Raw genomic sequence first — 16,745 nt, forward strand, 5'->3', positions numbered from 1 at the left:
ATCAACAGTAATCACTCCCATCCCGAAAAATGGTAAAATTAATACTAATGAGCCAAACGATTTTAGACCAATTGCCCTTACGTCATTAATCATGAAGTCATTCGAAAAACTGGTTATTAGACATTTAAAGGGCTTTATACCAGCTACCCTTGATCAGTTTCAATTTGCATATAGGGCAAATAGATCTACTGACGACGCAGCCCTTACCTTATTTCATCATGTGCTTACTCATCTAGAATCAGGGATTCTTCAGTAAGAATTTTATTCGTAGATTATAGTTCGGCTTTTAACACCGTCATTCCTACTTCTTTAATTACTAAATTGACTCAACTAGGTGTGGATAGTTTTGTCTGCAGATGGATCTTTGACTTTTTAACTAATAGGCCTCAGGCAGTTAGGGTCAATAACAAAATCACAAATGAGGTAATGATTAGTACAGGAGTGCCACAGGGATGTGTGTTGAGTCCATTTCTTTATTCCTTGTTTACCTATGACTGTGTCTCTATTTCGAACACGGTGCATATACTTAAATTTGTAGATGATATTGCTGTCGTAGGCCTCATTAGTGGAAATAATTACTCTGAATTTATATCCGAAGTATGTAGGCTGGAGAAATGGAGTCAAGATAATCATCTGATTCTCAACGTCACAAAGACAAAAGAGATGATCTTAGATTTTAGGACAACAAATCGGTATACTTACAGTCCTTTGGTCTTGGACAAGCAAGAGGTGGAGTTAGTTACATCTTTTAAATTTTTGGGTATGATCATATCTAATGACTTGTCATGGTATTATCATATTGACAATGTCATAAAGAGAGCCCAACAACGGTTATATTTTCTTAGAAAAATGCGTTTAGCAGGAATATCTGAGCCAATTTTAGTTAATTTTTATTCTTGTATTATTGAAAGTGTGCTTACATATGGTATTTTTGTCTGGTATGGAAACTGTAAGGTAGCAGAGCGTGAATCGCTTGACAGAATTGTTAAAACTGCCGGAAGAATAGTTGGTTTATCATTGCCAAATATCCAATCCATTTATGAAAAGAGGCTCCTTAAGAAGGCCAGGAGTATATTGAATGACGTAACTCACCCCAATTATGGGGTATTTACCCTGCTTCCTTCTAATTTACGTTATAGATCTTTGTTGTGTAAGACCAGTCGGTTGAGGCACAGTTTTCTCCCTAGGGCAATTAATATGCTTAATGGTTTAGGGGGTAGATAGGAGCGTAGTACCTGCTTATGTGTCTATCTGTGTTCCTACGGCTTTTATAAATATCTTAAAAATATTTTATGGTGTTTTACTGGTGTTGTACTTGTGAATTCTGTCTCACTCATACGGAAATCTCATTGTTTGTTCATACGTGAATATTTAATGATAATAAATTCAATTCAATTCAATTTTCTTCTCTTCCTTTTTTTCCCTATTTTCTCCTTTCTCTTTTACTGTAATTTAAAGCAATGTAATTCTGTCTGTATACTTTCACCGCTGATGTTGTGTCTGCTATATTGTTATGTTTCCATATGTGAAAATTCAATAAAAAACTAATATATTAAAAAAGTGCGCATTAGTGAGCACTTAATAAATATTACAATCACGAATAACACACCTAACTCACAGAATAAAAGGCATGCTGACGCACGTCAAGGTATCTTTAAAACTTCAGGATATGTGAAATCGTACTAGAGACTTACAATAAAGGATGCTGGCATCCGCGCATAAAGGTATCTTTTTATGTTGCAAATGTTCCAAGGATGAGGTCTTCAAGACGTGAAGTAAACCGCTCGTGGATATAGGCAAAACATAAATTTAGACCACAGTGTGTAGTTGTGTTTAGGAACATTCTCAATACAAGTAATTGTATCTCCGGTCTATGTAAATGATGTTAACAGCATACCTCACTTACAATGAAAGTAGGCATGCGGTGCATATAAAAGGTATCTTTGATAACCAATACGTGAAGGTTTGTCAAACTAAAAAAATGATCAGTTGCTCCAACCAAAATTACACACCAGATGACAGAAGACCTAACAGGCCTTACTTTCAAAAACAGAGACAAGTTAGATACAACTTACAAGATCAGTACCACCAACCAAATTCAACCTATCACTTTAACTGGAGGAGATATTATTATGAAGAACCTAGGAGAAAGAACTATGAGCAAGTCCATCGGTATAATGAAAGAGAAGCAAATTCAATGACCAGATACCGAAGAAATTATTATGGAAACAGCAATCATAGAAGATATGAAAATAAGAATTATCAAGAAAGATCAAGATTGAGGGGTCACTCATACAGAAACCATCGAGATAGATCACCATTCTATGACCCAAACAGGAATTTTCACTCCCACCCTTTACATTATGAAAGTACAAATACTTCCAATAAAGAACACTGACCAAGTAGAAGTCATTCAAGGAGCAGAATATGTAGATCAACCAATTTCGAACATCAAGCGCAGAATAATCCACACAGAGAGACCAGGATACTAGATACTCCCCATCAGACCACTACCACCCGTAATGAAAGGCCACCTTTTTTAGAATAAAGAACAAAAAGGACTGGTTGGAACTAACACATCCCACAGTTACCGTCCCCACTGAAGCATCACCTACCACAGCGCATCGTCAATCGATTCGCAAAAAGAAAAAATCTCAGAACACTAAAAATACGAGAGGATGACAAGGTGGTGTAAGTAGGAAAAGGGGTAAGAAAAATAAAGAAAACATAAAAAAGAAGAGACCAACAGAAGGAACAACAACTAATCATATATTCAATATCAGTAAGAGCATTTTAACGGAACAAGAAATAAGAGTGTTAAATAAAGGTTTGAAATACGCTCCCACTGCATATATGAACAAAAGTTTGTAGATGTTCAAAAGTTTGTTAGGACATTTTTTTGCATTAAAGGATAAAGAAAAGCCAACAAATTCATCATCATCTACAGCCCCAACTTACTCACCAACAGAAGAAAAGAACACCAACACTAGGAACAAGAAGAAGTCATAGTTTTATCCCTGTCATGTAAAGGGACATTTCATTGAAACCTTTACAAAGTTAGTAGTGAATGAAATAAGAACCCTAAAGAAGCCAAGAATAAGATTCAATCTCAGTAAAATGGAGAGAAAGATTATACAGGACCTAAGTAAAGATGAGAATATTGTAATCAAGCCTTGTGACAAGGAAGGTGGAATAGCGATTCTTGATCAGGAAAACTACATCGGTGAGATAAATAGACAAATTTTCAGACACCAACACTTATACCAAATTGAAAAATTATCCATCTCCAATACAAAGGTAAACTTCCAAAAACTAATTGAGAAACATCTACGAGGAGGTATTAATAAGGAGGAATATGATTTTTCTTAATATCAATGATCCGGTCACACCCACTATTTATTTACTTCCAAAGGTACACAAGTGCACTGAAAATCCCCCAGTAAGACCTATAACAGCAAAGTCAGGAAGCTTGACTTCAAACCTTTCATCAATGGTTGACTCAATTCTTCAACCTTTTTGACAACTAACTGTTCCTATCTAAAAGACACAGTAGATGTAATTACCAAATTGTAGAATATAGAATGCTCAGAAGTAGAGATGAGCAGGTTCGGTTCCTCGGGATCCGAACCCCCCCGAACTTCACCTATTTTACACGGTTCCGAGGCAGCCTCGGATCTTCCCGCCTTGCTCGGTTAACCAGAACGCGCCCGAACGTCATCATCCCGCTGTCGGATTCCCGCGAGATTCGTATTCTATATAAGGAGCCGCGCGTCGCCGACATTTTCACTTGTGCTTTGGAGATTGAACGGAGAGGACGTGGCTGCGTTCCCTCCCTGAAAAGCTCCGTAATCTGTGCTCAGTGTGCTGAAAATATCTGTGCTCAGTGTGCTGCAAATAATCTGTGCTCAGTGTGCTGAAAATATCTACGTTCTCTGCCTGAAAAAGCTCCATATCTGTGCTCAGTGTGCTGCAAATATTTGATCAGTGTGCTGCATTGTGGGGACTGGGGACCACCAGTATATAATATATATACTTTTCTATAGTTTCTATACTGTTAGTCAGGACACATGGTCGCAGTTACACCGCTCTGTACTGATATATACAATAATATATATACTTTTCTATAGCCTCTATACTGCTTGTCAGGACACGTGTCACAGTAACACTGCTCTGTACTGATATATACAGTAATATATATACTTTTCTATAGCTTCTATACTGCTTGTCAGGACACACATGTGTCACAGTTACACCGCTCTGTACAGGGCCGGTTCTACCCCTTGTGGCGCCCAGTGCGAGAGTTTCCACTGGCGCCCCCCCACCGTGGCAAAACAGTTAGTGTGCGGGGGGCGTGACTTCATAGGGGAGGAGCGTGGCCAGTTATGCTCACAGTAGCTGTGCCCCCCAGTTGATTTGCCCCTGTAGATATGCCCGCTCTTTATTTGCCCCCAGTAGTTGTGCCCCCTCTTTATTTGCTCCCAGTATTTGTGCCTCCTCTTTATTTGCCCCCAGTATTTGTGCCTCCTCTTTATTTGCCCCCAGTAGTTGTGTCCCCAGTATTTGTGCCTCCTCTTTATTTGCCCCCAGTAGTTGTGCCCTCTCTTTATTTGCCCCCAGTAATTGTGCCTCCTCTTTATTTGCCCCCAGTTGTTGTGCCCCCTCTTTATTTGCCCCCTGTCGCTGTACCCCCCGCTTACAAACACACACACACACACAAAATAATAAAAACAATACTTACCACTGCCCCGCTCCTGCTTCTTCTGCTGCTGCTGCTCCGTCAGTCTGGCCGCCCGCTCCTCTCTATGGGAGAGACGTCAATGACGTCTCTCCCATAGCGCCGCACAGACACTAGAGGTCAATAACGACCTCTAGTGTCTGTGCCTGGAGCCGGCTGCAGCGGACGCCCACACAGCCCACGGCGTCTGCTGCAGCCGTGGAGCAGGGAGCGGAGTGCGGGCAGGCGGCGGTGCCTCCGGGGAGACTGCGGCCGCGCCCCCAGGCCGCAGCGCCCCGGGCAAAGGCACTGCTTGCCCGCACCAAGGACCGCTCCTGGCTCTGTACTACTACTGATATACAGTAATATATATACTTTTCTATAGCTTCTATACTGCTTGTCAGGACACGTGTCTGTCAAAGTCGAAAAATATTGCAGTACACACATCACGTACAAACTACACACAGATAGCCTCCGTGCGTGTACTTGTTCTGCCGTGCGTGTGCATATTCGCAATTTGCGTATGGTCGCTCCCGCGGTCCTGCGCATTAGCGCGTGGTATGAGTATTTACGGTAGAGTTTGTGGACGCATGGAAAAGCCATCAAAACACATTACATATTTAAACCAAATAGTGCACAATGTACACATAGTCTCCCTGCACCACACCAGCAAGTTACAACAGTTTAAATGGTATCAGAACAAAGGGATTCACCTTTACAGGATAGGAGGGGACAGAACAAGGTTATAAGGTGGTGTTTGGTATCAAGCTGTAGGGTATTTTAAGGGTAATATTCCGGTGTTGGTTTGCAGCAGATCGCACGTTCCTGCGAATAGTTATGTGCAGGAGCAGAATATAGATATAAACTGTATTTACTGTACATTAGGTATGCGGCGGGAACCCAGAGGAGACCACCCACAAGTGCATCTGGAACAGATATCGCCCACCTATTCAAACCAACCTATGACCTCTCCTGTACTGTAAATGACCATCCCTGTGTCCAATGGACAAAGAGATTACAGTATCCATTGTGTTAAGTTTTGGAAGATTGTATAAAAGGAGCCAGCTGCAGGCCTGGTCAGAGATAGACTCTAAAGGTTATCTATCTAGATGACTGAGGACCAGACTGGGTAGCACGGCGAGAACCAACCACGTATGTACCATTGACTGTAGCCATTATTCTATTGTATTGTATTGCTTTGTTATTGTAACCCCCTTTCAGTAATAATATATTGTGGTGTCGGAACCCAGCAGTTTAAATGCAAACTGGTGTCGTGTTTTCCTTTCCCTGCTAAGGTTTAGAGTGTATTACTATCACATGCATAGCTGTTAAGGGTTCACGGTGTATCTTTGGGTGTGTACGCTCTGAGTGTAGTTATAAATAATTTTCTATAGCTTCTATACTGCTTGTCAGGACACACATGTGTCACAGTTACACCGCTCTGTACTGATATATACAATAATTTGAAATCATTTTCTATAGCTTCTATACTGCTTGTCAGGACACACATGTGTCACAGTTACACCGCTCTGTACTACTACTGATATACAGTAATATATATATACTTTTCTATAGCTTCTATACTGCTTGTCAGGACACATGTGTCACAGTAACGCTGCTCTGTACTGATATATATACAATAATATATATAATTTTCTATAGCTTCTAGTATTACAGTGCAGCATTTTGGTGACCAACAGTACACATATATAGTACAGTACAGTAGGCCATTGCTATCTATGTATTACTGGCATATAATTCCACACATTAAAAAATGGAGAACAAAAATTGTGAAGGGTAAAATAGGGAAAGATCAAGATCCACTTCCCCCTCGTGCTGAAACTGCTGCCACTAGTCATGGTCGAGACGCTGAAATGCCATCAACGTCGTCTGCCAAGGCCGATGCCCAATGTCATAGTAGAGAGCATGTAAAATCCAAAAAACAAAAGTTCCGTAAAATGACCCAAAAATCAAAATTAAAAGCGTCTGATGAGAAGCATAAACTTGCCAATATGCCATTTACGACACGGAGTGGCAAGGAACGGCTGAGGCCCTGGCCTATGTTCATGGCTAGTGGTTCAGCTTCACATGAGGATGGAAGCACTCATCCTCCCGCTAGAAAAATGAATAGACTTAAGCTGGCAAAAGCACAGCAAAGAACTGTGCGTTCTTCTAAATCACAAATCCCCAAGGAAAGTCCAATTGTGTCGGTTGCGATGCCTGACCTTCCCAACACTGGACGGGAAGAGGTGGCGCCTTCCACCATTTGCACGCCCCCTGCAAGTGCTGGAAGGAGCACCCGCAGTCCAGTTCCTGATAGACAAATTGAAGATGTCACTGTTGAAGTACACCAGGATGAGGATATGGGTGTTGCTGGCGCTGAGGAGGAAATTGACAAGGAGGATTCTGATGGTGAGGTGGTTTGTTTAAGTCAGGCACCCAGGGAGACACCTGTTGTCCGTGGGACGAATATGGCCATTGACATGCCTGGTCAAATTACAAAAAAAATCACCTCTTCGGTGTGGAATTATTTCAACAGAAATGCGAACAACAGGTGTCAAGCCGTGTGTTGCCTTTGTCAAGCTGTAATAAGTAGGGGTAAGGACGTTAACCACCTAGGAACATCCTCCCTTATACATCACCTGGAGCGCATTCATCAGAAGTCATTGACAAGTTCAAAAACTTTGGGTGACAGCGGAAGTAGTCCACTGACAACTAAATCCCTTCCTCTTGTACCCAAGCTCCTGCAAACCACACCAACAACTCCCTCAGTGTCAATTTCCTCCTTAGACAGGAACGCCAATAGTCCTGCAGGCCATGTCACTGGCAAGTCTGACGAGTCCTCTCCTAACTGGGATTCCTCCGATGCATCCTTGAGTGTAATGCCTACTGCTGCTGGCGCTGCTGTTGTTGCTGAAGACCACTTGTATTACTTCCAGTAAGCAATTGACTGTCCAACAGTCCTTTGCGAGGAAGATGAAATATCACAGCAGTCATCCTGCTGCAAAGTGGATAACTCAGGTCTTGGCAGCTGCGGTGGTGTTAAACGTGTGTCTGGTATCCACCGTTAATTCACAGGGAATTAGAGAATTGATTGAGGTACTGTGTCCCCGGTACCAAATACCATCTAGGTTCCATTTCTCTAGGCAGGCGATACCGAGAATGTACACAGACATCAGAAAAAGAGTCACCAGTGTCCTAAAAAATGCAGTTGTACCCAATGTCCACTTAACCACGGACATGTGGACAAGTGGAGAAGGGCAGACTCAGGACTATATGACTGTGACAGCCCACTGGGTAGATGTATTGCCTCCCGCAGCAAGAACAGCAGTGGCGGCACCAGTAGCAGCATCTTGCAAACGCCAACTCGTTCCTAGGCAGGCTACGCTTTGTATCACCGCTTTCCATAAGAGGTACACAGCTGACAACCTCTTACGGAAACTGAGGAACATCATCGCAGAATGACTTACCCCAATTGGACTCTCCTGGGGATTTGTGACATCGGACAACGCCACCAATATTGTGCGTGCATTACATGTGGGCAAATTCCAGCACGTCCCATGTTTTGCACATACATTGAATTTGGTGGTGCAGAATTTCTAAAAAAACGACAGGGGCATGCAAGAGATGCTGTCGGTGGCCACAAGAATTGTGGGCCACTTTCGGCATTCAGCCACCGTGTGCCGAAGACTGGAGCACCAGCAAACACTCCTGAACCTGCCCCGCCATCATCTGAAGCAAGAGGTGGTAACGAGGTGGAATTCAACCCTCTATATGCTTCAGAGGATGGAGGAGCAGCAAAAGGCCATTCAAGCCTATACATCTGCCTACGATATAGGCAAAGGAGGGGGAATGCACCTGACTCAAGCGCAGTGGAGAATGATTTAAACGTTGTGCAAGGTTCTGCAACCCTTTGAACTTGCCACACGTGAAGTCAGTTCAGACACTGCCAGCCTGAGTCAGGTCATTCCCCTCATCAGGCTTTTGCAGAAGAAGCTGGAGACATTGAAGGAGTAGCTAAAACAGAGCGATTCCGATAGGCATGTGGGACTTGTGGATGGAGCCCTTAATTCGCTTAACCAGGATTCACGGGTGGTCAATCTGTTGAAATCAGAGCACTACATTTTGGCCACCGTGCTCGATCCTAGGTTTAAAGCCTACGTTGTATCTCTCTTTCCGGCAGACACAAGTGTGCAGAGGTGCGAAGACCTGCTGGTGAGACACTTGTCAAGTCAAGCGGAATGTGACCCGTCAACAGCTCCTCCTTCACATTCTCCCGCAACTGGGGGTGCGAGGAAAAGGCTAAGAATTCCGAGCCCACCCGCTGGCGGTGATGCAGGGCAGTCTGGAGCGAGTGCTGACATCTGGTCCGGACTGAAGGACCTGCCAACGATTACTGACATGTCGTCTACTGTCACTTCATATGATTCTGTCACCATTGAAAGAATAGTGGAGGATTATATGAGTGACCGCATCCAAGTAGGCACGTCAGACAGTCCGTACGTATACTGGCAGGAAAAAGAGGCAATTTGGAGGCCCTTGCACAAACTGGCTTTATTTTACCTAAGTTGCCCCCCCTCCAGTGTGTACTCCGAAAGAGTGTTTAGTGCAGCCGCTCACCTTGTCAGCAATCGGCATACAAGGTTACTTCCAGAAAATGTGGAGAAGATGATGTTCATCAAAATGAATTATAATCAATTCCTCCGTGGAGACATTCACCAGCAATTGCCTCCAGAAAGTACACAGGGACCTGAGATGGTGGATTCCAGTGGGGACGAATTAATAATCTGTGAGGAGGGGGATGTACACAGTAAAAGGGGTGAGGAATCGGACGATGAGGAGGAGGTGGACATCTTCCCTCTGTAGAGCCAGTTTGTGCAAGGAGATTGATTGCTTCTTTTTTGGTGGGGGCCCAAACCAACTAGTCCTTTCAGCCACAGTCGTGTGGCAGACCCTGTCACTGAAATGATGGGTTTGTTAAAGTGTGCATGTCCTGTTTATACAACATAAGAGTGGGTGGGAGGGCCCAAGGACAATTCCATCTTGCACCTCTTTTTTTTATTTATCTCTGCATCATGTGATGTTTGGGGCTAATATTTTTAAGTGTCATCCTGTCTGACACTGCAGTGCCACTCCTAGATGGGCCAGGTGTTTGTGCCGGCCACTTGGGTCGCTTAGCTTAGTCATCCAGCGATCTCGGTGCAAATTTTAGGACTAAAAATAATATTGTGAGGTGTTCAGAATAGACTGGAAATGAGTGGAAATTATGGTTATTGAGGTTAATAATACTATGGGATCAAAATGACCCCCAAATTCTATGATTTAAGCGGTTTTTGAGGGTTTTTTGAAAAAAAAACACCCGAATGCAAAACACACCCGAATCCGACAAAAAATTTTCAGGGAGGTTTTGCCAAAACGCATCCGAATTCAAAACACGGCCGCGGAACCGAATCCAAAACCAAAACACAAAACCCGAAAAATCTCCGATGCACATCTCTACTCAGAAGGGATGTTGATAGCATCGGCCGATGTAACATCCCTCTATACCTGCATACGGCATCAACAAGGACTTGAAGCAGTAGCCTGGTTTTTGGATAGATCTGATCTAATGCAGGAAAGAAAAAACTTCACTCTCTATGCCACTGAATTCATTTTGCAAAACTATTTTTTCTTCAATGGTGATTTTTTCATACAAAAAAATGGCACAGCTATGGGGACAAAATTCGCCCCTAGCTATGCAAACTATTTATGAGCTACTGGGAGGAGAAGGTAAATGGCAGTGATGCAAGTTGGGGTAACAACCTTTTACAATGGTTCAGATACATCGATGATGTCCTTCTGTTCTGGAATTCTACAGAAGCAGAACTAAAAGATTTTTTCACCCACCTTAATGAGAACACTCTAAACATAGAATTTACTATGGTTAGCAGTCAAGTGAAAGTCAACTTCCTCGACTTGACTATCCAGAAAATAATAAGCTACAAATTATGATCTATCATAAACCAATAGATGTGAACACCTGTATTTCTGTGGACAGTCAGCATCATGTCCTTTGGCTAAAAGGTATTCCAAAAAGCCAACTTTTAAGAGTAAAGAGGAACTGTAGCAATGATAATGTGTGTCAACAACAGTTAAATCATATGAAAAATAATTTTATTGAAAAAGATTATGATGAAGATGCATTAGATGAGATCATTACGGATGTAGAAAAAATGGATAGATCATCCCTTCTGCAACAAAAACAAAATAACAAAAGAACCCCCTGGAGAATAAACAAAAATGGGCCTTTATTGCCCAGTACGATGTGCAACATAAACAAGTAGAAAAGATCACTAAAAAACTGGCATCTACTTACAAAAGATACCATCCTATGTTACATCATCCTGGCAAAACACAATTTTATTTACAGGAGGGCAAAAAACCTAAAAAAAACCCATCTGGTTAGAACTGCCCTCACAATACCAACTAGGAACCTTTTAAGAACAAAAGGCTTCCATCGATGTGGACTTTGTATTGGTTGCAGGAACATCCAAGACCATAATAGAAAATATAATGAAATCATAGTAAATGGAACCACACTAAAAATTTGCGACTTCATTACCTGCCATACCTCGAATGTCATCTATCTGATAGAATGCACTTGCGCGGTCTATGCTTTATTGGGAGAACTACTCAACCTTTAAAAACCACACTTGGAGAACATTTACGTAACATCAAAAAGGGTCTAGATATGCACCACCTCTCCACTCATTTCAAAAATGAACATAAGTGTTCCATTCAGCACATTAAAAGATTCCTAGGAATTAAGCATGGAGAGACAAGAATATGGAGAAAAACTTGGCTATTTGTGAAATGAGAACCATATTTTCATTAAAAACACTGAAACTGACCGGACTTAACCAGGATTTTGACTTGAATTGGTTCCTCTGAATAGTATCTCAATAATAACTATTTTTTCCACTCTTCAATCTTGTCCTTCCACTTCTTTGTCTCCTTAATTTTTTATTAATTTTTCTTTTTATCTTTATTTACACCACTTTCAATTTGTATTTAATCTGGATGTTTATGGGTTTATATTGAAGTACCAATCTTAGAGGTTTATCACATATTGTGTATTTTCCTTTTTCTATCAGACATTGTGGCAACACTTTCTATAAGAGATCAAGAATGCCTATCCCTTTAAGAACTCTGAAATGTACAAGAACAATGAGGAATGTGAACTACGTCCCCCATAATGGCAACACTTTAAGAACTCTGAAATGTAAAAGAACAATGAGGAATGTGAACTACATCCCCCATAATGCACTAGTTATGATTGACAACATCCGTTTGGAGGGACGCAATATGACTCTATAAAACTACATTTCCCACAACCCATTGCCCGGACAATAACAATGCGCTACACCCGGTCAGCAGGACACAGAAAAGGACTCCATTTCCCATCTTTCATGTGGTTTATGACCACTTCCGGTCCAGCATGACCTATTTCCGTCCAACAGATTACAGTCATTTAGTCAGGACGACTCAATGGATTCCATTTCCCAGACTCCATCTGGGTATGTGAGTACTTCCGGTGCGGGACGATTTACTTCCGGTCAGCGGAACTTACTGTTTTAAAGATAAAATATTCTATTTAGGAAATTCTATTTTAAACTAGCATGCCCTGAGTATATGTATCATGGCTCTGTCTAAACGTTTAATTGTTTAAACACTACGGTCCCTGTCAGTTTGAACCCGGAAGTGATGTAATGGTTAACCTATATGTGCTACTATAAATAATGGAACTAGCAGCATGCATTCCTATGCCTTGATAAAGAGTGACTACACTCGAAGTGCGTTGGAAAAGGAGGGATTGTCCAGGAGGATTCAGTTACATTTCTTTGGAAGGAAGTAGGACCACCTTTTATTACTTTTTAATATTGGCCAAAAGGGAGTAATTATTCAGTTTTTTTACATCTCTTAATTCATGTGGCCCTTAATCCTTCCTAGGGAAAGGCACCTCCACTGCACAATGCTTTTTATTTTTATTGTTTTTATTATGTAATTGTGTGTAATAAATGTACTTTTGATCATACACAACATCTGCAAGTTTACTGGAAGCTGAAAAAGATACCTTTATACGTGGATAAACGCCACTTTCACTGTGAGTAATAGGTACGATTCCATCAGTCTGAAAAGATACCTTGATATGAATCAGCACACCTATATTCTTGTAAGTTAGGTGTGTAATTTGGTTAGAGCAACTGATCATTTTTTTAGTTTGACAAACCTTCACGTATTGGTTATCAAAGATACCTTTATATCAGAGGTTCTCAAACTCGGTCCTCTGGAGCCCACACAGTGCATGTTTTGCAGGTAACCCAGCAGGTGCACAGGTGTATTAATTACTCACTGACACATTTTAAAAGGTCCACAGGTGAAGCTAATTATTTCACTTGCGATTCTGTGAGGAGACCTGCAAAAAATGCACTGTGTGGGCCCCCGAGGACCGAGTTTGAGAACCTCTGCTTTATATGCACAGCATGCCTACTTTCATTTTAAGTAAGGTATGCTGTTAACATCATTTACATAGACTGGAGATACAATTACTTCTATTGAGATTGTTCCTAAACACAACTACACACTATAATCTAAATGTATGTTTTGCATATATCCACGTGCGGTTTACTTCATGTCTTGAAGACCTCATCCTTGTAACATTTGCAACACAAAAAGATACCTTTATGCGTGGACGCCAGCATCCTTTTGTGAGTCTCTGGTACGATTTCACATATCCTGAAGTTTTAAAGATACCTTGATGTGCGTCAGCATGCCTTTTATTCTGTGAGTTAGGTGTGTTATTCGTAATAATTGTAAATTCCTTCTATAAAGATACCTCTATACGAGCAATTAACCTACTTACTCTGTAAGTAATGTACGCCCCTATACTATAATACTGGAGTCTCTATATGTTTTATCGACGAATACTTTGAATAATATAGCGCTATACATTGGAGTTTGTTTATGTTTTGTTTTTCATACATAGACGAGTGATTGAAGTACACCATCTAGGGACTGAGAACTCTCCACGTGTCCACTGGTTAAGTATTCCCAATTGGAATTACTCCTATCCCACTTCCTCCTTTGGTAACGCCAGCTTCCTCACATTCCCACTTTTTCACGCTGCATATATCTGGACCATCTGGGATTGGTCCTGCAGTGAGGATAGAAGGTAGCCACCTTTTACGAAGCGCACATAAGGTTTTCACAATACCATTTACCATTTAACTTGAAAAACGTAACTGAAAGACTTGGAGTGTGAACTCTGGATACTTGGTGAACGTAACTGAAAGCCTTTGACTGTAAACTCTGGATACTTGGAAAATTGGACTGAAAGACTTTTACTGAACTCTGGATGCTTGGACAACGTGACTGAAAGACTTTGACCGCGGACTCTGGGTGCTTTGAAAACGTAACTGAAAGATTTGAGCCGTGGACTCTGGATATTTGAAAATGTGGATTGCAGAAACCGAATACTGAGCAACTGAGCAGAGAACCGAAGTAATCACCAACAGCTCCAGATATCCCACAGCTTCCACCTGGTGAGCAGGCAGCTGCAGGAAGCGATGCCAGTACCGAACTTGGAACCAGAGCGCAGAGCGTAGTGGAGTATCCTGCTGGAGTGTGAAGCAGGAGATTACCAGGGACTCAAAGCAACAAGGATGCCTGCGGGGGCACAGAGCTGGAGCACCTTCTGAGAAGAGGAACATAAAGCACTAGCAGTGTTATTTCAAATCCAACGCCTTTTAAATGGGGAAGCAGATTGGGATAGGGTGAAAAATCACAGAGAGCAATGCTATTGGTTACACTGCATGCATTGGTCTCCAACATGGCAGCTCCCATAATTGCAGACACGCAAGAAAGCACTCCCTTTTCCTGCCGAGTCCCCGATTCCCGAGCTCCAGTACTCACACCAGCTGACTCTCCCAGAAACACAACAATTTCACACCATAAGTGGGAACCAGCCACCCACCGCCGCTGCACTGCCATGATCAGAACAGGGAGACCCCGGGACCCAGGACCAATGGTAAGACTCTGGACCCTGACAGAGAGTTACAGTGAGTAGGGGGTGAAACAGGCTCCCAGCATTCAGAACCATCCCCATGTCTGTCTCCCCAGCCATTCACCACATCGCACACCACTGCAACATACATTTTTTATTTACTTGTGCGCCATCAACCCTAGTTGTGCCTCTGGCAGCAGCAAGGCACTATCTCAGAGTAGCTCCACCTTACGACAGGGGGACAGCAGGGAGAAGAGTTCCACCACCTCTCTAAGACCACTTTAAAGCCAGGTACACGCGGTGCAATTCCGGCTAAAGGCTGATTTGACTTTGCAATTTCCCCTGAACTCCCTGGAGCCCAGAACCATCGATATTGACTGTACACACGGTGCAATTTTGGCTATGTACAATTTTAACTGTATACAATTTTGACTAAACTAGAACCTAGATTGTACACTTTATAGTCAAAACTGACCTGCCTGCACAGCTAATTTTTTCTTGCCATACCGACCCCACGGGAGTGTGCATCGGCTTCACAAGCTGAAGACACATGGTGTGATATGTATCCATATCGGTAGTTCATATTGCACCGTGTGAATGCCCCTTAAGCCCTAGGTACTATAAACATATGTATCTATTACAGATATTTTCACTCAATATACAAACATTGCCTATTCTTCTCATTTTTGCATACCTCCCCAATGTTTTAGAGATCGCCTTTTTATTGTATACGACTTCATATTGTGATTAATAGTTTTGAATACTTGTTAAAATGAAAACAGAATAAAGCTGTTGAAAACTTAACACTTATATTTACTTTTCCAGTAACATAATTATTTTAGATCCTAATTTTATACCTTACCTTGTACATTTCCCTTTATTTCCGGATAACAGGAAAGAAATAGGATTTCAGAAGTTGCATTTTCTACCTCTTCTTCAAGCCACAAAAAAAGCTTGATGAATTTGGACAAGGATTTCAGTTGATGCAGCTGTAAGGGTGAATCACTGCCCTTCCTTTGCAGATTCTCAGGATTCATGGCTAAAATAAAATACACAGTAAAGCAGAACATAAATAAAAAGGGTTTTACATAAACAACTACTGTTTAAAGACAATACCTCAAGCATTGTAGACTGCATAAGTGATCCTTTATCAATGAGTATACAAAGCCAAATAAACAGCAATAATTCTAAGTGGGCAATTTGTTTTTACTTATTTACATGCAGGGCCGGTTCTAGCCCTTGTGGCGTCCCGGGCGAAAAATAGGGGCGTGGCTTCATACAGGGGCCTGGTCAGTTACGCCCCCTGCAAAGTTGTGCCCCATTTGTGCCCCCTGTACACTAGTGCCGCTTACTAAAAAAAATAAAAGAATACTTACTATCCCCACTCCTGACTCCCGACCGCTGCAGACCTCCGCTGCAGCCGCTCCTCTCCTCAGATCTATGGGACGTCTCTCCCATAGCACAGCATAGATAGACACTAGAGGTTAATTATGACCCCTAGCGTCTGTGCCAGTCCCACAATGCTGTGCGGTGCGCGATGACGTCATTGCGCCACGCACAGCAAAGGTCCTCTCCACAAAGGGAAACTAGACGGGTAGCGTCTAGTTCCCTTCACAGCGGGGGGCACTGCCAAACAGTAGCGGATCTTGCCATGGTGCGGCGTCCTCCGGAAGGTGGCACCCTGGGCAAAAGTCCTGATTGCCCGTGGCAAGATCCGCTACTGTATACATGACTCCCAAACTGTGCCTTGTGGCACCCTGGCTCACCACAGCACACTGCCAGTCGTGCCGCGGGTGAGCGGTATGATATAGTCCCAAATCTACAGATTTGGGCTTGGATATGGATATTTATACATTATAGTTTGCCCTACTTAGTGTAGTGCTTCTGAAACTGGGGCTGTGATGCACTAATAAATCTCTAGTGCAAAGGCATTGGTCACTCCCATTTTTTTTTTAATTATTACTATTATTATTTTCTATATGGTACCAC

The 16,745-nt window shown here is 42.2% G+C and overlaps 1 protein-coding gene across 1 annotated transcript in view; it reads right to left on the bottom strand.

Moving 5' to 3' along the window:
- The window catches only part of KIAA0825 (KIAA0825 ortholog), a 712,480-nt gene that overhangs the window by 518,592 nt on the left and 177,143 nt on the right, over positions 1 to 16,745 (bottom strand). Inside the window, exon 5 of the mRNA XM_063964012.1 lies at positions 15,619 to 15,795. Within this exon, the coding sequence (XP_063820082.1) occupies positions 15,619 to 15,795 (177 nt within the window). The remainder of the gene's footprint in view (positions 1 to 15,618; positions 15,796 to 16,745) is intronic.

The sequence above is a fragment of the Pseudophryne corroboree genome, chromosome 1 (assembly GCF_028390025.1).
Source record: "Pseudophryne corroboree isolate aPseCor3 chromosome 1, aPseCor3.hap2, whole genome shotgun sequence".
Taxonomy (NCBI): Eukaryota; Metazoa; Chordata; class Amphibia; order Anura; family Myobatrachidae; genus Pseudophryne; species Pseudophryne corroboree.